The sequence below is a fragment of the Equus asinus genome, chromosome 15 (assembly GCF_041296235.1).
Source record: "Equus asinus isolate D_3611 breed Donkey chromosome 15, EquAss-T2T_v2, whole genome shotgun sequence".
Taxonomy (NCBI): Eukaryota; Metazoa; Chordata; class Mammalia; order Perissodactyla; family Equidae; genus Equus; species Equus asinus.
Genome location: NC_091804.1, coordinates 15794860 through 15820147, shown reverse-complemented (window position 1 = coordinate 15820147; position 25288 = coordinate 15794860). Strand labels below are relative to the sequence as shown.

Here is a 25288-nt window from a genome sequence, read left to right as displayed (position 1 = left end):
AGACCAGTCATGCTCCCGAGAGACCTCCACGACACCCTGTGTGTGGTGTTGGTTGGAAAGCCCTGTGCTACATTCTTCCATTCCATCTGAAATCTCCCAGAGTATGAGGGTCTCTGTGGCACTCTTATGTATGGTTTATTCATGTGAGTTCGAGAAGCTAAATGTTTATTGTCAATACAGAGCTAACAGCTGTCACAGCATTGATTTCCTGTAAGGTCTAAACAGGGCTTAAGGTTGAGTGTGTACGCAGTTGCGATTCAATATTGGTTGAAAATTATGATGTTAATGTATTTATATCTGTTATTCTGAATGTTACCAGTGAGTTCTATTTTCTCAAAAAGATGCTCACACATATACCCAGATATTGCAGTGAAAATTGCCCTTAAAGAAATTCAGAAGTGTTGAGAGTGACAGAACAAAAGACTGGTGGTTGTGAAAACATTGTATCACAATAATGATTCACAAAGAAAAAAATGAATATATGAGCTTTATTGCCAAAATAAGAAAAATATCAAATAAAAGGCATATCGTTTAAAAATATTATTTATAATAAAACTTCCGCCTACATTACGTCTTCTGTTTAGAGGAAATGGAAGTGACTGGGACAGTATTGTTGACTTCCGCCCTTCCCCACTCCTAGTTTCATGTAGTTGGGTCACCTACATTTTCCCACCTGCCCTCCTGTGCCTGGGAGAACAACACACCTTCTCCATGTTCTGGAGCCCATGCTTCCTGGTTTCTCTGGATCCTGGCTTCATTATTATTCTCCCCTTTGACAGTATCTGTGGAAGTTTCTCCTCTGTTGAAGCTCTTCTAAGAACACGTATGTCATTAAGCCTTTAAGTCATAAAAATCCCAACACAGAGCCCAGCACAACGTCCTCCACCCTCCTTCCTCTAATTCCTGCCCTCTCGCTCATCTTCTTTCCCACAATGAAGGTGTAGTTTATCCTTACCGCCTCCCTTTCCACACATCCCACCCACCACTTCTCAGCCCTTCAAAGCCTTATTCTGCCTTCACGACTGCTTTGAAATTTCTCTTGCCAAGACTACTGGCAACCTGCTAGGTGCCAGCCCCAACTGATAGTTTTCAGAATCTACCTTGCTTCTTTTCCTGAGGTTTCCTTCCATGCACCCGTTCAGTATTCATACTTTAAATACGTACTGATGCCTCTTACAAGCTGGACATTCTGCCAGTGTTGTGGATTTATGATGATAAATGATTCAGTTCCAGCCCTCATGGAGTTTCTATTCTACTGGGGGAGATGGATGCTAAACAAATAGAGGTATAATTATTCCGTTATAACTGTCGTAAGTGCTACAGGAACAAAGTACAAAAGTACAAGTGAGTATAAGAAGTGTGGAAGGTTTCCCTGGAGAAATTCTATTTATGGAAGGATCTGAGTTATAAGTAGGAATTAGTCAGGCCAACTTGAGGAGGGGGAGTGCATCAGAACAAGGAAACAGCACGTGTGGGCAATCCAAGGAGGGAAGGGCATGGGACTTTGAAGGACAGAGCAGAATAAGCAAGTGGGGCACTTGGTGGCTCAGATAATGCTGGCAGGATGGCAAGGGCCTGCGTAAATACTGCTTAGGCCACTGCAAGATTTTATCTTTAAAGATTTTAATGGGAAGGCATTATAGCTGTGTTTCTCACCCTCGGCAGTATTGACATTTGGGGCCAGGTGATTCTGTATTGTGGGGCGCTGGCCTGTGCATTGTAGGATGTTTAAACCGCTGATTTAAATCTTAACTGATTTTTAAAAGTATTGGGCCACTGCATGAGCACACACACACACACACACGTACATACGTGGCCAGTAAGGGCATGAAAAGATGTTCAACATCATTAGTTATTAGTCATCAGGGAAATGGAGTTAAAACCGCAGCGAGATGCCACTTTCCACCCATCAGAGCTATATCTTACCGAAATGCTCGGTTTACTCCTCTGATGCCTTGCTAAGCAAGGAGCACCTTGGATGGTTGGGGATCTGTGCTTTTGTGTGAAAGCCTACTATGTGTCTGAATACAGGTACATGAATCTGTAAGACAGTGTCTGAAGTAAACCGCACAGTGTTGAAAGAAACATGCTTCCAACTTTTCCCTGTATTATGTTTAAAGGGATTTTTATACCTGTGAGTAAGAGACAAGTATCTTAATGGTGCTTCTCTCCGCTGTTTTGCAACCTCTCTTCTGGACGTTTTTACTTCCTCTTCTTTCATTTATTTGGGGAAATTGCAGACTGGACGCAGCCCTGGAAGAGAATTCTCATCAGTGCTGGTGCACGTAGAAGTTTCACTGCACTCCTCCTAATCTAACACTCTAGCGTCCAAGTTTACCTCCACTGAGTTTTTTCACAGTCAGAGCTGCATTCCTGACATATAGTGGGCATCATGTGTGATTTCCTCTGATGCTTAGAATTCTTTTCCCTTACGTAGCTGTTTCCCCCCAAGATATATATTTGCTCTGTTGGCTCTGCTGCTTCCTGTTACAAGTCTTGGGCAATCCTGGTGGAATATCTTTTGTTATTTTTCCCTGTGGACTCTGTAATATTGATTAGTTTAGAAGTACACGTCTCGATCCACGTGTGTCCTCTTGTAATAGAGAACGTAGAATAAGAACATGTAATAAGAACATAGAATCACTGTGGAGTCAGGATTGCAGTCCACCTTGGCCCCTAGACTTTCTGACAGTGGTGTAAGAAATGCGCTGTGGTCTGTGGACAGGTTCTTGACATTAGCATTCCGGTTTAGGGTTATAGCCTGTATTCGTTTACTAGGGCTTCCGTAACAAAGTACCACAGACCGAGTAACTTGAACAACAGAAATTTATTTTCTCACAGGTTTAGAGGCTAGAAGTCTGAGATGAAGGTGTCAGCAGAGTTGGTTCCTTCTGAGGACCATGGCCTCTCTCCTTGGCTTGTAGATGGCCGGCTTCTCTCTGTGTGGCTACATCATCTTCCCTCTGTATGTGTCTGTGTCCATATTTCCACTTTTTATAAGGATGCCAGTCATATTGGATTTTATCTCCTTTTAACTTAATCACCTCTGGAAAAACCCTATCTCCAAATAAGGTCACATTTTGAGGTACTGGGGTTAGGACTTGAACATATGAATTTTACGGGCCACCCAATTCAGCCCATAGCATACCTCGACCTGGTTAAATGCAGCTCAGAGGGTGGCAGCGTGATGGCTCAATTCAGATATTTGCAGAACTGACACTTTGACAGGCAGCTAGATTTATTTTGTACTACTTAGGTGTTGAAACTAGATGGTAGCTGCGTATATGGAAAAACCCCCAAACTTTCTAACTGGAATTATCTGACCAAGTTTGGTTTGTGAAAAAGATTTCCCTGTTAACGAGAGACCTTATTTCCCCATAAAGGTTTAGAGCTGCACTGCCCAATAGAAATATCATGGGAGCCATTTGGGAAATTAAAAATTTTCTAGTAGCCACATTAAAACAAGTAAAAGGAAGCAGGTGGAATTAATTTTAATATAGTTTATTTAATCCAATATATTGATTTCAATATATAATCAATATCAAAAATTATTAATGATCTATTTTACATTGTTTTCATTCTGAGTCTTTGAAATGTTATAGCCCACCTCAGTTGAACCAGCCACACGTCAAGGGCCTGGAAGTCACGGATGGCTAGCCAGCCCAGTCGGGACAGTGCGCGTGCAGGGCACACATTCTCAATGGGGGCCATCTCACCTCCAAAGAAATGAAAAATGGTTCTTGAGGGACAGAAAAATCTTAGTCTTTATTTTTTATTTTGCATAAAGCACAAGGGTACATACAGCCTATAAGTAGATATTCAGGGGCAGGCCCAGTGGCTGAGTGGTTAAGTTCGTGCGCTCTGCTTTGGCAGCCTGGGGTTTGCCGGTTCGGATCCTGGGATCGGACCTATGCACTGCTCACCAAGCCATCCTATGGCGGCGTCCCACATCGAAGAACTAGAGTGACTTACGACTAGGTATATAACTAGTGCTGGGCCTTTGGGGAGGAAAAAAAAAAGAGGAAGATCAGCAACAGATATTAGCTCAGGGCCAATCTTCCAAAAAAAAATAGATATTCAGAATATCTGTGATATTAAAATTTCATTGAGGACGATTAGGGAAATAAATGTCTCTAGAGGCTCCTCAGTGGGGCAATAACGAAAAAATGTTGAGCAGCACTGATGTAGAGCATGTCCTTGAGAGTTTAATTTCCAGTGCTTCCCTTAGCTTAGCTGGGTTTCCTTGGGCAAGTTATTTAACCCAAGCCTTAGTCTATTTATCTGTAAAATGGGGATAATAATAGTGTCTGCCTCTTAAATTATTGTAAGTATTAAAGGAGAAAATCCATTTAAAGTTCATCCTGCAGTGATTGGTTCAGAGCAAGTGTCCACGATGTGTCTGTTACTATTCTGTCAGGGATTTTTGTAAAGAATATTCTGGTATTGGAAGGAAGTTTGGACTACTAGTACCTCTGTCATTTCTTGCCAATTTCTTTCGGCTATATTATTATTTTTCTTTTTTTCATAGTGATTTACTTTATTTTTTAACATTTCATCTTTTTTATTGAGATATAATTGTTATATAACATTATATTAGGATATATTGTTGATTTATATCAGCACATTGATGAGCAAATCATTGTAATAAAGAGTTATAGGACTTTGTAATGTTAATGTTGATTCCAATGGCTCTTTTTCCTGCTGAAAGATGTCTCATTCTTTTGGATCTTGTGGTTCTGTGGAAGTCCTTTTCTTTCTTCCTTGACTGTCCTTTATTTGGCTTAAAGACGTTTTGGGGATTCATGTAAATTGCACAACAGCAGCCCCTTATATCATTATATTAGTCTTCACTATTGATGAGGTAAGATGAGAGTAAAATGATTTCTATCAAAAAGAGAGGAGTAAATGGAAATTTACTGTACATCATGCACTATTACTAACTTAAGATATGTTTATTAGTGTTCTCTTTTTCAAGGCAAATATTTATTGGAGAAAATACCTTATAATTTAAAATAAGCAAATTAAAGTGGTATTCTTAGTTGGAGGCAATGTACTTATAAGACACCGGTTTATCTACATTTTAAGTTCACTGGTGCTCCTCAGGCCTTTACGTCGCTGTATTCCTGACCCAGAGCCTCACCCTCCATAGGCCTCTGTCAGCAGATCTCATAATGTGGTCCCTGGACCTCAGCAGCCTCCTTGAGAGCTTACTAGAAATGCTGATTCTCAGACTCCTTCTCAGATCTGTTCCATGAGAAACTCTGGGCAAAGGGCCCAGCAATCTGTGTTTAACAAGCCCTTGCAGTAAAGCTCATCCACCTGAAAGTTTGAAAACCACCGTCTTATGGAATACACATCTTACAGATATTGATGGAGAGATAAAGAGTAAAAGATAGATCATCTGAGAGCTGTCTCCATTATTCTGCAGTAAAATACTGCAAGAGTCACAATATGTCTGCAGTTGCCTGGGAAATGAAGGGTGACCATATATTTCAAACTTCAGATCAGAGCATTTTTTCTGACAATTAAGAATGCTTGGGACCTGGGTGGAGTGGCTACAGTGGTATGGCGAAAATATAGACACTTGCAGCTATGTGGGAGGTGGGAAAAAAGCAGGTGGAATTGAAAATGGATAGTCGTGTATTTCTGGGTCAAATCCCGCCTTGCATGGCAAGAACGCCAAGTTCCAGCTGATCTTGGAAGGTTAGAGGTGATTATGGAGGAAGCAGGCAGGGAGCTGAGATAAATGATCATTTAACAGAGGAACCGTAGAGGGAAGAGTGGGGTCAAGAAAATATTGAACAAAGGAGCTTTAATTTTGAAGGAGGAGAAAGAATAAGCTAGAAATAGCATTTGAAACAATGAGGCAGCCTGGAACAGTGTTCCACAATATACACTTGAGCCGTTTTACTCTGCTAACTTTAAAGATTGTCTGGGATCCTTGCAGTGAATTGTCACCAAGATGTCAATTAGAATCTTGTCAGATGCTCTTGTCAGACACTCTGATAAGAAAAGGAAGTGACCTGAGAAGGGTAAGTTAGACCTGCAGGTTCCTTCCAAATTTACCTGGAAGTAGGGATATGTGCTGTGTACAGCTTGTTGGAAACTTTTATTTTGCCCCACTCTAGAAGAGCAGGTGAAGAAACAGAGCTAAAGATATTGCTATGGTTTCTTGGAAATATCGTTCTGAACTTTTATGCATGTGACCTCAGAGAGGAAGCTTAAAATATTTTAAAAATTATTCTTTCATTATATTATCAAATTTGTTTCCAAATTCTTTTTTGGACATTTAAAAGTAAATTAAAATTTTTTAAATTCTGGCTGAAGTTCTATGAAACAACAAAATCCTTGTAAAAAATATTTTTCAAACTGAATGTTAAGAATGAATCTTAGGGGGCCGACCCAGTTGCGCAGTGGTTAAATTCGCAAGTTCTGCTTTTCGGCGGCCCGGGGTTCGCCGGTTCGGATCCCGGGTGCGGACATGGCACTGCTTGGCACGCCATGCTGTGGTAGGCGTCCCACATATAAAGTAGAGGAAGATGGGCACGGGTGTTAGCTCAGGGCCAGGCTTCCTCAGCAAAAAGAGGAGGACTGGCAGTAGTTGGCTCAGGGCTAATCTTCCTCACAAAAAAAAAAAAAGAGTGAATCTTAGGAATATTAGGATAAAACAGAATGGTGGTTCCTCAAAAAATTAAATATAGAGCTATCATCTGATCCTGCTGTTCCACTTCTGGATACATATGGGAAAGAATTGAAAGCAGAGACTCAAACAGATATTTGTAGGGGCTGGCCCCATGGCCCAGTGGTTAAGTTTGTGCGCTCCGCTTCTGCGGCCTGGGGTTCGCCGGTTTGGATCCTGGGAGCAGATCTATGTACTGCTCATGAAGCCATGCTGTGATGGCATCCCACGCAGAAGAACTAGAATGACTTACAAGTAAGATGTGCAACTATGTGCTGGGGCTTTGGGGAGAAAAAAAAATGAGGAAGATTGGCAACAGATGTTTACTCAGGACCAATCTTCCTCACACACACACACACAAAACAAAACAGATATTTGTAGACTATGTTCATAGCAGCATTACTCACAATAGCTAAAAGGTAGAAACAACCCAAATGTCCACTGATGGATGAATGGATAAACAAAATGATCTATATATACAATATAATATTATTCAACCTTCAAAAAGAATTTTTGATGCATGCTACAACATGGATTAACCTTGAACACATTATGCTAAGTGAGATAAGCCAGACACAAAAGGACAAATACTGTATGATTTTACTTATATGAGGTACCAAGAATATAGTGAAATTCATAGAGACAGACGGTAGAATGGTGATTGCCAGACAGTTAGAATGGTGATTGCCACTCCCTGGGAGGAGGGAGTGAGGCGTTAAAGTTTGATGAGGGTGGAGTTTCAGTTTGGGAAGATGAAAAAGTTCTGGAGATGGATGATAGTAATGTTTGCACAACAATGTGGAAGAACTTAGTGCCACAGAACTTTACACTTAAAAATGGTATATTTTAGGGACCAGACCACTAGCATAGTGGTTAAGTTCGCATGCTCTGTTTCAGCAGCCCAGGGTTCAGGGGTTCGGATCCCCCAGCACAGACCTACATGCTGCTCCTCAAGCCGTGTTGTCATGCTGTGGTGGCATCCCACATACAAAATAGAGGCAGGTTGGCATGGATGTTAGCTCAGGGACGATCTTCCTCAAGCCCCCAAAAAGAAGAAGATTATCAACAGATGTTAGCCCAGGGCCAATCTTCCTCACACAAAAAAGGTAAATTTTATATTATGTATACCATGATAAAAAAAAAGAATGCCATGATAAACCTTCATTTATTTATTTATTTTTTTTTTGCTGAGGAAGATTCACCCTGAGCTAACATCTGTTGTCAATCCTGCTCTTTTTGCTTGAGGAAGATTTACCCTGAGCTAACATCTGTGCCAATCTTCCTCTACTTTCTATGTGGATCAGTGCCACAGCATGGCTGCCGACAAGTGGTGTAGGTCTGTACCAGGGAACTGAACCTGGGCCACCAACAGAGCCTGCCAAACCTAACCACTAGGCCACAGGGCCGGGCCCTCATTTAACATTTTAATAAATCAGTTTTTAAACATAATCCACTATAATAATAATAATAAACATTGTTATGTGCCAAGCATTAGTCCAGGTGCTTTACGCAAATTATTCTATTTCATTCTCACAAAAAACCTCTGAGGTAAGTGTTATTATCATCTCATTGTTTTTCAGTTGTGGTTGTGTAAAATGAGGCACCAAGAGGGGACAAGCAGAGCTTTGAGCCCAACGGAATGGCCTCCAGAACTCTGCTTCTGTAATAAAACTTACCGTGTACTTAAGCCATCTCAATCTGCCCTACCCATCAGGAAAACAATCCCAAAGTTCAAAATTATCTCTGCAAGTTTGAATTTTCATTACAAGGCTTTTTGATCCGCTCGAGGATGTGACATAGCGTAGTTATGATGTGTATGAAAACGTTGAAATAAACTGGTAATTTATTTCTCTTTAAAAAATGCAATTCCTGCAAAGGCCCAAGTGTTTCAGTATAAAAATCCATATCCAGTGGCATGCGTTTTCTTGTGCAGATGGTGTGTCCTTCTGAAAATTGCCAAAAAGAAAAGAACACATATTTTAGAAATGTTTAATATTGTAATTACAATGCCTGTAGTTTTTGCTTTATAATTTGCATGCTTTAAACTCAAAAGACTATTTGTTTATGACGTTTTATTTTGTCATATGAAATTTAAATTTGCAACAATTTTGTGTCTAGCTTTCCAAATATGTAGAAAATGGCCTTATTTTCTGTTACCTTGGAAACAGCAATGTCCAAATGCTATGTTTACTCTCTTTAGTACAATTAAAAATCATTTTATAGAGCAAATGTAATTTAAAATATTATCCTCAAGCATAGATTTTAGTTCATTTTATTTTATTTTTTTTTGAGGAAGATTAGCCCTGAGCTAACTACTGCCAGTCCTCCTCTTTTTCGCTGAGGAAGCCTGGCCCTGAGCTAACATCCGTGCCCATCTTCCTCTACTTTATATGTGGGACACCTACCACAGCATGGCGTGCCAAGTGGTGCCATGTGTGCACCCGGGATCCGAACCGGTGAACCCCGGGCCGCCAAGAAGCGGAACGTGTGAACTTAACCACTGTGCCACGGGATGGGCCCCTAGTTCATTTTAATCAAATAAAATATGTAATGATGTTTATTGTTAAAATTATTTGGAAAACTAGATATAGCATTTTAATAGAAAGCATGTCAATGCCTTTAAAAATTTGTCTTAATCAATGAATATATGCATCAGTGGGCTTTTCATTTACAAGCAATGCACAAATATTCTAATTATTTGTAAAGTACCTCTTTTATGTAATTAATAATGCTACGAAGTTAAAGATGCCATCTCATTTTTTTGAAGTTTTTATTAATAGTTGATGACCTTAGAGGAACTTTTAACAATTGTTACTCATTAAGTAACTCCTGGGTAGGACCTTCTACAACAATATATGTTAATATATGTATTTTTCTCTTACATTTCTAGGACTCTGCTATTGTCACTCCAATTATTTTGAGGACTGACCCTCAGGGATTTTTCTTTTACTGGACAGATCAAAACAAGGTAAGAAGTGATATCTGTCTTTCTTACATTTTCCACTTGGTTGTTGATTTGCAAAGTATCTTATCTACGTAAGTATATCCATTTCATAGATGACCCTTCCTGATTTATTGAAAGATTCTACTTAAACAGAATATCTAAGGCAGAAATGTCTTAGGATTTTCCAAGGACTCTAGTTTGAAATATTAGATATGCCAAGTCCTAGAAACATTAGATGTGCTAAATCCTAGAAATATTAGATGTGCTAAATCCTAGAACAATTGGTATCTTTTAGGACGGGAACATGGAAATGTAAATTACATCTGCTGTCGAAGAAAATAAGAGTATTACTCATTTAAGCCCACCCTCTAACTCTATCCTTAAAGAATGAAGCAAAATGATGAGAAAATCACTTTTGACCCTAATGACTGTCGCTTTGTCTTTCACCTTCTCTTCCTTTGCCCCTTGGCTGCTCAGTAAGGGTCCTCCCAGCCTCAGCAGGAATTTGGCCTTGATCGTTTCTTCACATTAGAAAACCAAGAATAAGATTCCTTAGGCTATACCTTCAATTTTTCAGGAATTTCTTCCCATATTAACTTTTTGTCCAGCATTTCATGAATTTAGGATCTCATTTATTATGAAACCAATTGAGATGATTCCATATTGAATTATTAAAATGTAGAATGTCTGCAGATCGTAAGATTTATTTGGAGTTAACGGGCAGTTAGACAAGAATATTCATAGAAAGTGGTTATTATTTCAAGAGACAATGCCTCAATTCTGTACTTGAACCTATGAGGCCACGGAACACAAAATATTTTGGCCCTAAGGTTCTAATATTTGGAGAGATGGCATAGGCTTTATTGAGAGTTCTAAATATATATGGAAACCTATAAAGTACTTGGCACCAAACTGTGAGGTGCTCTTAACCTTTTCCCATCACCACGTTAGGTCCCTATATACAAAGTTACTGGAGTTTGTCAGCCTTGCCTTCTGCTTTTGGGGCAACCTCAATTTCACCTGGGAGTGGTCGTGAGGAGTTGGCCCTGTGCAGTGGCATGTATGGGGTTGGGGTGGAGCCTGGGGGAAACTCTTACTGGAAGGTAATTTCTGTTCCCCAGGGCCAGTCCTGAATGGCCCGGTTGACGAGTCATCCAAAAGGCAAATTTTAGCCTTGTGGCCCTGGAATTACTTTCTGCATGTGGGGCCCCTGGAATCATTTCTGGCCACGGATGTGGGTCTAAACCATAGACTCCAACCTAATGTCAAAAAATGTGTTTGAGTAAGATTTCATACCCACTGTTCATGTTTATTACTGGGTGTGTTAATCACTTTGGCTTTGACATTCTGTTTGGTTTCCTGCTGTTATGTATAAAACAATGGCTTGAAAGAGGGTTTTTTTTTTTCCTCCTAAAGGCTATTTTTAGAACTGTTGAAGCTATATTCATGAAAGATATATTTATAATGCCTAGAGCATTTTTAAAGGTTGGGTATTTGTACACGAGACTAAACTGTCAGTTTGATTTTTCAACTTGTAAATCAAGCTCCTATAAAAGCAACAGAAGGTATTTTGGGGCTTTTAAATAATTCATGGCAACTCAGTTAAGCTGTCTTCTAAGACCAATCATAAATATTTCTTTGCTTAAGAAAGAGAAAGAGTTTCGGACCAAAGGCTCTTTGATGCGTCTCTGTTGTTCTGTGAACCCAGTATTTTGACTCATGCTTATTTTCAAATGTAGAAAAACTTCTTCCAGTTTTTACAGCAACGATTTTCTCTTGGTCGTAATGCTGTTTATGACCAATTGAAGCCAATAATGTGGTAGCAATTCCTTGGATCTCTTTATTACTTTTCTTTTCATGGATATTAATCTTAGAGTTCTATCTAAGAGATGGTAAATTTCATTTTTCACTTTGTAAATACCTAAGGCATCCCTCAGTCATATATCAGAGTTTGGAGGTTTATTGTTTGGTCAATGATCCTATATCAGTATCCAAAAGATGAGAGGATTTAAGAAAAAAATTAAAGTTTCCATGCTTCCAAGTTTGTCATTTTCTTCTGGCTTTAAGCCCGGTCCTAGAACCAGAAGGAATGATGCATCCGCCTCTGGGAGATGGACTCCTGTGAGTGATATGTTAGCGTGAACCCACGCTAGAAGTGGTGCTCACAAACAAGGGATGGCACGCCATGCTTTTAGTTTATGTTTTTGCATAAGATCATTTGAAGGTACCTGGCCAAATGGTGCAATCACGATGTTACTTAGTGGCCCAGTTTCTTTAAAACATTATTTTCTGACAGTTCCTCTTAGTGATGTGAATCTATCGCGTGTACTACAGAGATCACGTCTCAGAGAAAAAGTATGATACTTTTAAGTTTATCCCTTGATTTTGCACTCTGTGTTTTCCATTGATTTGGGAGCTTGCATGGGTATTTGTTGTAATATGCCTCTCTTCGCCCTTCAGGCTTCTTTTCATCATGTTTCTCCTTTGTCTGTGCAGCCTGTGCCACAGCACTTTGATTAGTAATCACCTGACACCTAGTCTGCTCAGAGGCGAGCTGAGTGGCTTTAAGAAGCTCTTGGTAAAGAATATTGTTACAAGATCTTTCTTTTTATAGCACTGGAGGAAAATCCTCACATTTTCCATTGTGTCTTACCCAGGTCCTCTCACCTGTCTTGGCTACGGTATACCATGGACCAGAGTCACCAATTTCACTCTCGATAGATAATGACAAGCTCCCTTCCCTACCCCTCCTTTCATTTGTCACCATAGAAATAATAGGTAACAAAGAAGACAGCACAGATGATAGATTTAGGAATAAAAAACCAGAGCTAGCAAGTAATTTTTAGGTAGCAGACATGTGCTTTGGTGCAACATTGAAAGATGTTTGGGGCTGATGGAAGCAGATAAATATGAACATCATCTTAAGGGATAAATGTTCATACATTTTACCAGCTCTGGACTTATTTCGATCATTCTTTCCTCTTTATTGTTGGCTCTGTAAATCTTATTTTGACTGTAATCAGTGAAAATGAGTCTCTAAATATGACTAATTTAAGCATGGTGGTTTTTCTTATGTCAGTGTGCAATGTGAAGAGGATCGGTTTATTTGTAATCATGGGTGAGAAGGGACCCCTGCACAGCCTGAGTATTTAAGAGGCTGCCCACAGTAGGCTACGACTTTTCTGTGGAGCTCTGCCCTACGGGGAGAGAAACCAACACAGGAAGTGTTAGCCGTGCAAACCCTGTGAACAACGAGAAGAATCTACATGACAATTTTGGAAGAAAAGCTAAAGAAGAAAAAAGGGGTCAATGTTAAAGTGCTAGTAAAAACCTATCCTACTAAGATATGAAACAGAGTAGACCTTAGCCTTGCAACCCGACGCTGTGCTTCTGTTCCAAGATTGGTGTAAAAATGAAGAACTCCTACTACTTTCTCTTTTTTGGTTAGAGATTTTGTTTATTTTTAATTTTGTGGATAATATACAAATACTTTTTTGTGTAAGAGAGTAAAGCAGTCTAAACGTCCTTACACCCCACCCCCCCCCGCAGCTGTGGACCCCAATCCTAGTCCTCTGTCCAGAGTCAACTACTGGTACCAGCTTCATGGGGTCACTCCAGGTCTTTTCTTAGTGAATTTGTGCACGCGTGACTATGGAAATATTTCATTTTGTTTTGTTTATATCCGTTGTATCCTAAATAATATAATATTTTTACTGTTCCACAAACTTGATTTTCACTTGACAGCGTGTCTTACGGAACTTTTCATGTAAGTGCGTGTGTATCTACCTCATTCTTCTAAATTGCCATATCATGTCCCATGGAATGGATTACTAAATTTTAAAATAAAAATGTCTCGTTGATGGATTGTTGGTGTTGGTCTGTTTGGGGCTACAGACAACAATCCTGTAATATAGAGTATAGTTAGCCTTGTGTACCCGCTCTGGATATATGGGTCAGAGGTTCCCTGAGGTAAATTTTCAGAAGTACAATTGCTGATTGAAGGCTATACATATCCTAAATTTTAGTTAATGGTTGTGTCATTTTATAACCCTGCCAGTCTCATGTGAGAGGAACTGTTTCCTCTAGCCCCATCAACACTATTAAGAAACATTTAAATTTTTCTCTATCTGGTACAATTATATCTCTTTGTTTTAATTTGCCGTTGCCTGATTTGCTAGTAAGCTGTGTATACTTTCATACATTTGTGGACAATTTCTGTTTTCTCTGACATGAATTACTGACTTATACCCCTTGCCTTTGTGTAGAGAGTTCTGTATGTATTCTAGGTGTTAATCTTTTAACTGCTAGAAATGTTGCAAATACTTTCTTCCTGTCTGTGGCTTGTCTTTGAATTTCTTAACTTTTAACTTATGCATGACAAATGATGACTTGCCATTTTCAACTTTGATGTAGTCACATTTCAACCTTATTGTTTTCTTTTTGCTTTATTTAAGGCCTTTCTCATTCATCATTCTCATCATCATCATTATTATTAATTTAGGTTTTAATCCGTGAACAATTGTTTTAGTCCATTTGAGCTGCTATGATGAAATACCACAGATTGAGTAGCTTCCTAACGAGAAATTTATTTCTCACACTGGAGGCTGGAAGTCTAAGATCAGGGTGCTAGCATAGTTGGGTGAAGGCCTACTTCCGGGTTGTAGACTTCGTTGTTTCCAAGCATGGTGGGAGGGGCTAGGGATCTCTCTGGAGCCTTTTTTACAAGAGCACTAATCCTGTTCATGAGGGATCCACTCTCGTGACCTAATCACCTCCCAAAGGCCCCACCTAATACTGTCCTTGGGTGTTAGGCTTTCAACACATGAATTTGGGGAGGACACAAGCATCCAGACCATAGCAGCAATGTAATAATGTATTTTGAGGACCAGTGTGAGGTGGGGCTCGAAGTTCAGTTTCTTCAAATGGGTAGTCCTGTGTGTTGGTGGCTCCCTGTTCATTCTGGTTGCAGCCAGCTATGATAGCACCCTCTTTCCTGTGCCTTCTTCTGGCTTTCAGTGTGGAGGGTGTGGAAGGTGGGAGCTGAAATGGAAGGTTGACCTGAGCTGATGCTCCCATTTCACTCCTAGTGCTGACACCTCAACCACCTGGTTTCATGGCCATGGATCCTCTCCTGTGTTTTAATGCCTGTGGGCTTCTGGGATGTCATTTTCCTACCTCATTTTTATTCCATTTATCTTCTGCCTTTCATACTTCCTGATTCAACAAGTGAAACTTTTCTGTTTACCCATGATCCTAGATTATAGACATAAATTTGTACCTGCATATTCAGTCATTTCTACAGACTTAGGAAAAGAGAGATTGGCTCTACCATATGCTGGAGCTGCCATCTTGTTTTTGCCAGTGATTTTTACATGAGACACCGTTTGGGATCCTTGTACAGAGAGATGATTAAGTTTCTATTAATGGCAACCATAGACTGCCTTCTCTTATGCTAACCTTAAATTTCTATACAGAGTACAAAAGCAAAGTTTAAAAACTAAATATTTACATAAGCCACAAGGATATTTTTCAGCATGAGTCTAGAGCTGAAAGATATTTTGAATGAGGGGCTAGCCCAGTTGCATAATGGTTAAGTTCACATACTCTGCATTGGTGGCCCAGGGTTCGCAGGTTCAGATCCTGGGCATGGACCTACACACCACTCATCAAGCCATGCTGTGGTGATGTCCCACATACAAAATAGAGGAAGACTGGCACAGATGTTAGCTCAGGGAGAATCTTCCTCAGTCAAAAAGACTAATATTGGCAAAATATGCCAGCTCAGGGCCAATTTTCTTCACCAAAATAAATAAATAAATAAATAAATAAAATTTTGAATGACGCAACATAAACCTCCACCAGAAAATCTAGGAATATCCTATGCAAAAAATAGTCTGGGCTCCACAAGGAACCATCAGGCACCACTCATTTCATATCGTTGTTTAGCAATGGCCCTTCCTCTTTCAGGCAAACTTCTCTGGCATATCCCAGAAACATCAATTTTGACATTTCTTGTGATGGTAAGTGGGGCAGGGCACTCAAAAGTTGATGGAATGCAATGATGGAGCTATAAATTAAGATGAACTCTATTCATTCTTATTTGGTAGCTTCCCCAGAAGACTGATACGATCACTGAAATTACTTTAGAAAACAGCAAAAAGCATGTGAGGATTACTTTCTGAGGGCTGGATGGTTGCTCGGCCTGGAGCAGTATGCCGATCATTGGCAACTAACCAGCAGCACCTACGGACTAAGGCTTTTCTCTCCTCTTCCCTGAATTTCCTTCACTATTATTTAAAAAAGAGCAGACATGGTGTGAAATCTGTGCCCAAGTACCTTACTACTCCAGAAGCCACGAGTTGGACCCTAGTGGCCAGCACTTGAATTCTCTTGCTTTTTTCTGGCCACTACATCTCCCTTTGCCACCCATGTGACTGCCCAGAAGTTCCTGGGAATTAACACTCACCCAACTAAAGGAGTTTGGTTGGTAAATACCACAGCTTCCTCACCTCTTGGGTGGGATAATTCAAAGGTGCTAGCTTTATGTTTTCTCCTGGTGTTCTCCAATGGGATTAAGCCCATTCACCCGCAGTGGTAACTGGCTTGAAAACATACCCTTTATGAGCTTCCTTCTTGATTCCTCACACCCGATGTGTCCTGCAACCCCCTCTAAAATAAACTAATTTTCCTAGAATCCTTGTCTAGGAACTGCCTAATGTATCTGCTTAATGCTTAACAACTTCGTATAGATGCCTCCTAATGAAAAGTATTAAAAGGATTCCTTAGTAGGAAGCACTGGAACGTAATTGGTGAATACTTCATTTTAAGCCGGAGAGATTTTCTTGAAACAGTCCTAATTTGGGAGGCCAGAAGCTTGCAGTCAGGACAGATGTGAGTTTGAGTTCTAGCTCTCCGTCTGGTACATGAGTCACCTCTGGTGAATCTCTTGAACAATCTGAGCCTCGGTTTCCTCATCCATAAGATGGGGTATTATGTTGAGTTGTTAAGTGTCATACATGAAGGGCCTAGCCTGTTGCCTAGCATTTTGTAAATTCAATCCCTTGTGGTGGCTTTTTTTTAATTTAAATTTTAAATTAAATTTTATTATTTTATTTTCAGCTTTACTGAGGTACCATTGACAAAATTGTAAGATATTTAAAGCACACGTGATGGTGCTTTCATATACATCTGAGTTGTGAAAGGATTCCCCTGTATAGTTAATTACACATCCATCACCTCACCCATTGATCTTATTTTTGTGTATGTGCGAGAACATTTCAGTTCTACCTTCTTAGCAAATTTCCATTCTACAATACTGTGGTATCAACTACAGTCACCATGCTGTACCTCAGATCCTCAGACCTTACTCATCTTACAGCTAGAAGTTTTATAGCCACTGACCCCAACCCCTCCACCCCTGGGAACCACTTTTTTACTTTTCTACCCTCTGTTCCTGTGCATTTGGCCTTTTTTCTTCTTTTTGTATTCCACATATAAGCAATACTATGCAGTACTTGTGTTTCTCTGTGTGGCTTATTTCGCTTAGCATATGCTCTCAAGGTCCATTGTGGTGGCTTTTATTATTGTTATATAATAAACAATTAGTCTCTGACTAAACAATTAGTCCCTAACTAATTGTTAGGGACCACAAATTTGCTGTTTTGAAAACCAAGTGACCATCTATTTATGTATGTTTTTAAATCTTTGTTTTTCCTTTTTCTTCAAGGTAATAGTGACTTGTTTTCTGTTTAGATTCTGCTGTGGTCTTTTGATCTCAAGCATTGATGCTTAGGTCTGTTTGGGCAAACAAGATGTTTATTTCTGTATTTCAAAATATTTCAGGAACACAGCCATGGAAGGCAAAAGAAGAGATTTATCATTTAGAAGACTTTTCCTCTGAGGATAATTTGCTAATAAATCCTCCATTATAGGTGAAAGTTTCTTGGACCCTCAGGAATATGAAGTATTTTATGGAATAAGCTTTAAGATGATTTAAAAGTCTTGGATAGTAGAAAATGATATTATTCACAAGAAGAAGTGGATTCCACCATGGTTGTCTTTGTCTGTTTTCCTAAGATGATCGCTTTAGGATTATCACAGCTATATTGATATCTTGCAGCTCCTTGTCCTCCATACTGACCAGATCCTTAGAGATTAAACTTTTAGTCTTTTTGAGTGTAATTTAGTTAGTGGGCTGTCAGATTGCTGAGGAACAAACCTTTCCTGATCAAATCCACTTGCAGATTAAGCTCCATTTATGCTCAATGCTAGCTGCTTTTCACTTCCATAAACTCCAAAGTTTTTGCCTCATTGAATTCTAGCTGGTATAGGTTAGCCAAATGTTATGATTGCTCATCCTATGTAGATGCAACATACAACGAAGTGTGATTAGGATGGAATCTTTTGCAAGTTCTTGGAGGTTGTGATTCAGGGATTTCTGGTAGAATTTCTAATCGAAGTGTAAACTTTTGAAATGCATTTTAAAATCAGGTTGGTTCTTATGAAATGGCATCATTGTAGTTTCTTTGGCATCATTTGTAGGGTGCAAATGCATTAATATGATTTTCATGTCACCGTCACCACACTTCATTATGTGAGTAATGACAGCAGTGCTCATTTGAATACATTGTAACCAGAGTTTAGAAATATAAAACACCCTGGCTTTAATTTAAAATTCATTACTCCTAATATAATTTAATTACAAAATTATGCTTCAGTTTTACGAGTTGCTTATATTTAGCTCTTCCCAGTCTTGTAGGAGAAATTAAATTGGAAGCCTTCCATGCTATAAAACTATTACAATGGGGCGTTTATACCTTTTGATACCAAAATCAGTTTGAGACACTGGATTGGAGGACTGCGTGGAGGACATACATTTTGTATATTGCTCATCATTTTATTTTCTGTTAGGTGGAAAGCCTGTTTGCCTTTGTTCTGAGTAGAATTCCCAGATACTTGGTGTTGACATCATGTCACACTCCTTTGTTTGAATCACAGACGTTGTAGATAGAGGGAGCAGTTTTGGTTGTTCTCTAGTTCATTTTCTTGCCAATCCAAGCTTGTTTGATCCAACTGATGGGGCCCTTGTCAAGCTCTTTCTAGATTTAATCAGCAAGATAAGCCTCTTTTTTCCTTCTGGTAAAAGAAATTTAGATGGACAGTTGAGTCATATAAGCATTTGCACACAAGAAAAATAAACTGAAATAGAGAAGATAATTAATTATTTTTCCATTTTCATGTTTTATCATTGTTTATTTTGTTTAAATAATTAAAAAAGGCAAAACCACAAACTTTGAGCTACCAGTTTATTAGGAAGTTGGTGTTCACATGTTATAAATAAGTTTTTTTAATGTGCACTAATTCAATTTGTACATACCTTTTAATTACTGTTATTATTATCATGGGTGTTGTCATCACCAATAATAGCAAACACATATATGGTGTTTTCTGTATGCCAGGCACTGTTCTAGTACATATGTACACGTGCACACACTCATTGGATCATGTCTAAAAACTATGAGAACAGGGCTATCATTATCCCATTTACGGGTGAGTAGGTTGACATGCGCACAGAGGTCAAGTAATGACCCCAGGTCATACAGTTGGTTAGTAGCCAAGGCATGAGTAGAACCCAGGGAGTCTGACTTTATGTGCTGCCTCTTAACTTTTTGCTTTTTAAAGAACTTGCTTAATGTGTCAATTTAAGTTTCCCTGCGAGATTTTTTTTTCCTTAGATTGGTCTGAAAAGAAACCTCAGTAGGCGTATTACATTTGCGGGGAAGAAGCTAACAGTATGAAGTGATTCTCTACTTGGGCTGCACGTTGAAGTCACCTGCGCAGCTTCAAAAAATGCTGATGTTGCCCGACTGACAGAGAGTCTGATTTAATTGCTCTGGGATGTGGTCAGGACATTGGAATTTTTTTTTTTGAAAGCTCCTCGTTTAATTCTAGTGTGCAGCCAAGATGCGCACTGGATAGAAAGCAAGCTGACATCACAAGTTATTCAGTAAACTTCCTGAGAGGATATGCTCACTCTACCTTTCCTGTCCGTGGCCTAATTTCTATCCAAAGTAATACTCAGCTTGAGCACCTGGAGGCCTTACAAGAGTCTGAAGATATTTAGCTATGATGGAATAATATTCCCTAAACTGTACTTAGGAGGGCAGGAAATTACTAGCATTTTTTAGAAAGAGTCTCAATATCCAAGATGGAATCAAAATAGATATTTTTGTTATATTCAGTTGATGAAAATTCATTTAATTTCTCATTCCCTGAATGTTCCAGGTCTTAGTTGTTTTATCCTTACCGAACATGTCCTCCGCATCCAATCCCGGTTTATTATCCCCGATGTTTATGTTTTCCTAGATCCTCTATTAGACCAAGTTCTGTTTGAACTCCATATTTAATTAAATTAGCTGCACTCTGGAATAAGCAAATGGAGTTTGAAAAATGCTTTTATATAATTATTTTGTTTTATATCTTCAATTTGTATTATGGATTCAAAAGCAGATATCATCTTATTAAATTATAACCTGTCATTTCTTATGAATTTGTAGGATCCTTCCTTTATCCACACATAAACCCACCAGAGAAACCAGAGAGAGCCAGGTCATATACAGGTTTGACAGGAAGCTTGTGATTTAATCACATCTATGTAATACATTTGAGAGTGGGAAACTTCGCATTTCTCCCATTAGAATGTCCGCTTTTCGATTCTGTCTTCTGTAGGGAATGAGGATGGTGATGAGAATGATTTTGCATGAGATTCCCCTTCAGCATTGTGCAGAACTCCCCACTTACTTAGGCACCGAGGCCTGGAATTTATATTGCATCATTGCAAACCCTGCACCTGTTTGAAGTGAATGCCTCAATGAAAAGTGTTATGGGGCGGAACTAGTTGCTATGCTAAGAAACTAACGACTATGCTGGTATACATAATGGATTCTATTTTTAGAAGAACATTTATTCCTATAGCATGGCTTCATTATGCAAGAGGGCAGCCATTTCAGCGCTATATTGTGAATATTGAGATGTCAGAATAGCAAAGTAGATGCCACTTTAGACTATGTTATGATTTTTTCATACATTTCAGCTCTGACATATTTCATTACTGGAGGCAAAAAATTAAAAGCAAAAACAAACAGACAAAATACTAAAGCAATTTTAGTTTCTGGTGTTTGTAGGTTGAGTTCTTCCAGCAGCTGACCCCAAGACAAGGATTCAAGTTCAAGCAGTTTATTTGAAAGGTGACCCCAGAAAGCATGGGCAGGGCAGTGGGGGAAACGAGACAGGCAAGGGAAGGCAGCCATTAAAGGGTGAATTATCAAATAGTTTACATTCTGGGAACTGAAGCTTCATCCCACTGGGGAACTCTGGAGACAGCGTGGAACACACCTCAGAATTATCCCAATTGAAGGGCCAGGGAGCTGTGCTACTTACCCACCAGTTCCTACCTGTCAGTGATTGAAGGTAGCTCTCCCAGGGGCTGTTAATGACCTCAGCACTTCTGCCAGTCCCTCTCGATGACCAAAGCGGCTCCAGACCAGTGGGCCCCAGGCTTTGAGAAAACCCTCAGACATAGTTGCAGTTGGAAGCTGTCAGTTGGGATGCATGGGAACACATGGGCACCACCAGCAGTGACTGCTCTGAAGCCTTTAATTTTCAGTAGGTCAGACTTTATAAATTTCTACCACAGGGTGCAAACTGGAGGCTAACCCCATGCGCAGACAGATCTTGCTTAGCCTGCATAACGCATTAAAAATGTAAACAGAAGTGCCCAGCATTTAAAAATCTGAAGAGTGCATATACAAATCTGGATTTCTCATCTGAAGACATGGCCACACAGGCTGACATACGCCCATAGCCACATTTGGCTGGAGCAGAGCAGCAGCTGTGTAGGCTGCCTACTTTAGACAGGGCGTGTGGTATCCAGTTGGCCTCAGTCCCCATCAAGCCAGCCTACCTCATTTATGTTGCCTCTTAGGCTCATTTAGACTTTTGAGTGTGAAATATCGGGCCTCTACGGTAACATTCTTTACTGGAAGCTTCAATAAGCTAATGATTATGAAGCTTCATATGGAATGAAGTTGATTCTGTCACAGTGGGCCTATTGGAGTGTTGTGGCATAGAAGACTGAATTTTATAGTGGAAAAATGGCTGAAGGTCAGCATGTCCAGGCCTGCTCATAACTGCCATAAGCAAAGCGATTGATGCTCTCAGCCCATTTCTTCTCTGTGAAATATGAATCTGAAGTGTATGAGTCCTGAGGTTGCTCTCAGCTTTAAAAGGCTATTATTCCAAAGTGACTTTCATGTGGCATTGTGCTAGGTAAGATTTATAAATATGACTCCTTGGCAAAGGAGGTCATGTTGAATTGAGCCATTAATCTATGGGAAGTAAAAATGGTGGGCTCTGGGACACCAGGCAGGATGACTTCTCTTTGTGGAATGAATGGAATTAACTTCATCCCCAGCTCAATGCAGAGGGTACTGACTAGTTTAGCCAACCAGTGTAACTCACCCATCCCTCACTGTGGAGCTGCACTGTCCAATACAGTTGCCTCTAGACACTTGCTGCTTTTTATATTTAAGTTTTAACTAGTTAAAATAAAAATTTAAAATGCAGTTGCTTAACCACACTAGCCACATTTCAAGTGCTCAATAGCCACCTTTGGAAGATATAGTTAGAGAACATTTCCATCATTGCAGAAAGTTCTCTTGGATGTCACTGCATAGAGATTGGATCAGGAAGGGTCTATTCAGAGCCAGTGAAAAGTGAGGGAAAGTTTCCTTTATGGGGAAAGAACCTTTCTGTCTTTTGCTGCATCATATGCTGCAAGGATGTTAAGTGGACCTGAATTTGTTATTTCGTTCCAATGAATGAAGATATTGGGATAGTTCAGATGCCACGCTGGGAGTCTAAAGGGTGAGCTAACCCTGCAGAAGACAAACCAGTGAAGAACCAAGTCCTTGGTGATATCGTTTGAGATGCCACATTGGGCCTTTTCTATTCCATGAGCTGATCAAGCCCCTTCATTGTGTAAGTCAGTGTAAGATGGGGTGTTATCCCTTTGCCGTCAAGATTGCTGACTGATACATTGGACATTCATTTATTTAAAGGAAGGCAGGGACCCAGATATCTAAGATCCAGCTGCATCTGGCTCATAAACATGAAGGAGAGATAAAAGAAGGGATAGAATTTGTGAGATTTTTATATGCAGTGGCTACAATTCCCTATGCAAGACATTATTGTTAGTTGTTTTGTATGTTTTTCTAAGTTGGGGTTTAGCGATCAGGAATAGTTTTAATGACTTCCAGCCATTATTAGGGAATATCTTGAGAAACGTGGGCAAAAGTGAAAATTTGTGCAGAAAATTGAAGTTTGTGACAGCTTATAATAGTCTCAATTGTACCAAGAGGGTTTCTAGGGAAGGAAAGTAGAACTTACTGCTAAAACGTTCTGTTGTAGACATCATGCCAAAGTGCCTTAAGTAGACTGTCTTGGTAATTAATCAATTGATTGATTTCCTCCATTTTGCGTTGGGGAGACTGAGGCTTTAGCTGGGATGCTTATTTCCTGGAAGGCAATCTCTAACCCTGCCAGTCTAGAATGGAACTCCTTCTGTGCTCCTAGAATACCTGATGCTTTCCTTCGCCTTAGCGCTTTTAATGCTGTGCTAATTTTGTCTGACTCGTTTTACTTGCCCAATAGTTGATGAAGTCTTTGAACTCAAGGACTTTATCCAATATGTTTGGCATTTCTAATACATTGCTAGTGTACAGTAATTGCTCAAGCATTGTTGGTCAAATAAATGAGACTGAGAAAGGCTGTGCCACTTGCCTAAGGTTACAGGCTACTAAATGGTGGAAAGCCAGGTCGGTCAGGATCCGAGGCCAATGACTTTTCCTACAAGTACTTTCATTAAAACTTTCTCCTGGTTTAAGACTCCTGCTGCCTCACTCCTAGCTGTTGAGGTGACCTCCCACTTCATTGGTGGAGAGAGAAAGCATTGAGGGCATCTCCACCTCCTTCCTGCCACCAGCCCCAGAAACCCACCTGCATCTTCAGCTCTTCTCTCCTCCTTTCCTGGGCCATCCTACTTCTTTGGCCCTGGACTCTGACTTCTCAATGATTTTACACTAACATTTATTCCTTCTCTTTCTTGTGTTATTAATATTTCCCCTTTAACTAGATCACACAATCAATATTAAACATGACAAGCCTCTCCCATCTTAAAAGAAAGTTCTATACCTTCTCTGGACCCTAACTGGCTGCTTTCCTTTCTTTCTCCTTTTCATTCACAACACACTTCTTTAAAGACTTGCCTATACTCTCTGCCTCCATTCCCACCCCCTGCCAACTCCTCAATCCATCTTAACCTGGATTCTGTGCCTGTCACTCCTCCAAACTATTCTTTCTAATGCCACCGATGATTTTCATATTGCAAAGCATATTGGGCATTTTTAGCTCTCTTTGTGCTTGATCTTTTAGTAGAATTTTACATTGTGAATTGCCCATTTTCCTTGAAACCTTTTATTTTCTTAGCTTCCTTGCTCTTTTCTTCTCCCCGTCTTCCCGAGCACTCAGTTTGCCGTGCTGGCTCTAACTTGCAGTCCTTCTCCACGCCCCGGAATCTCATCTGCACTTATGGCTTCATTTACCATGTGCACGCAGTGGCTTCCAGTTTTACATCACCATCCAATACCCTGCCCCTGAGATATCTGAAACCCAGCATTTCTAAGATTGGCATCATTCTCCTCCCCCTTTCTCTTCTGGCCTGGTCCTGCTGCCTTATTAGTGGCACTGCCTTTCACAGAGTTGCGCAGTCTGAACCCTCGAAGTCTTCCTTAATGCCTCCTTCTCCATCTTCTCTTCAAGCTCTTGACTGCTTGCCTTTTGTGCTCCAGCCACAAGAGCCATGCTGGCCTTCTTCCATTTCCTCAGATGGGGCGTACTCCTTTCCGCTTGAAGTCTTCACAATACTTTCTCTCTGCTTGGAATATGTATTGTTGCCCTATGTATTACCCCTCCCCTGCTTTGCCACGCTTCTCACGGTTGTCATCGAATATTTTGTGCACAGTTATGTAATGTCCAGCTCCCCTATTAGAAAGTTGACTCAATGAGAAAAGAGTCCAGGGTTGCCCGGGTGAATGTTTAACAACTGGCTTTCTTGGTGGGAAAAATTATTTGGAGCATTTGCTGATTTCGATGGTGTAAATGCTCCCACCATGTCTGATTTCAAGCTGCCAACACATTGTCACTGAACACATATTTGGAAAGAGAAGGACACAGTTGGCTCTCATAAGCTTAGAAGAAAGCTCTAGCATACCACTCGGGCATGTCTGTCCTCTTCATTGCTATATCCTCATGACTTGGGGCAGCACTGGACACACTGGAGATAACGACCCAGTTGGAGGGTTAATTGCAGTGTTTTTATTCCATAATAGAAATGTACTGGTAAGAAAATGTTTTCAGGAAAAATTGTCTGAAAAAAATTCCAGACAAAAATGACACGAAATCCTTCATTTTAGAATTGGACCAGGCCTTAAATGGTATCACATCCAATCCCCTCGGTTTTCTCTATGAAAATTGAGGGTCAGGGAGTGGGATCTGCCACAATCATGTAGCCAGCTCGTGAAAGAGCCCAAGTTACAATGCACATCTCT

General features: G+C 40.0%; 1 protein-coding gene across 2 annotated transcripts in view; it reads left to right on the top strand.

Moving 5' to 3' along the window:
* The window catches only part of PLCB1 (phospholipase C beta 1), a 667363-nt gene that overhangs the window by 9633 nt on the left and 632442 nt on the right, over positions 1-25288 (top strand). For both annotated transcript variants that reach the window (XM_044748183.2, XM_044748184.2), the window contains exon 2: positions 9570-9647. In XM_044748183.2, coding sequence (XP_044604118.1) covers positions 9570-9647 — 78 coding nt within the window. The remainder of the gene's footprint in view (positions 1-9569; positions 9648-25288) is intronic.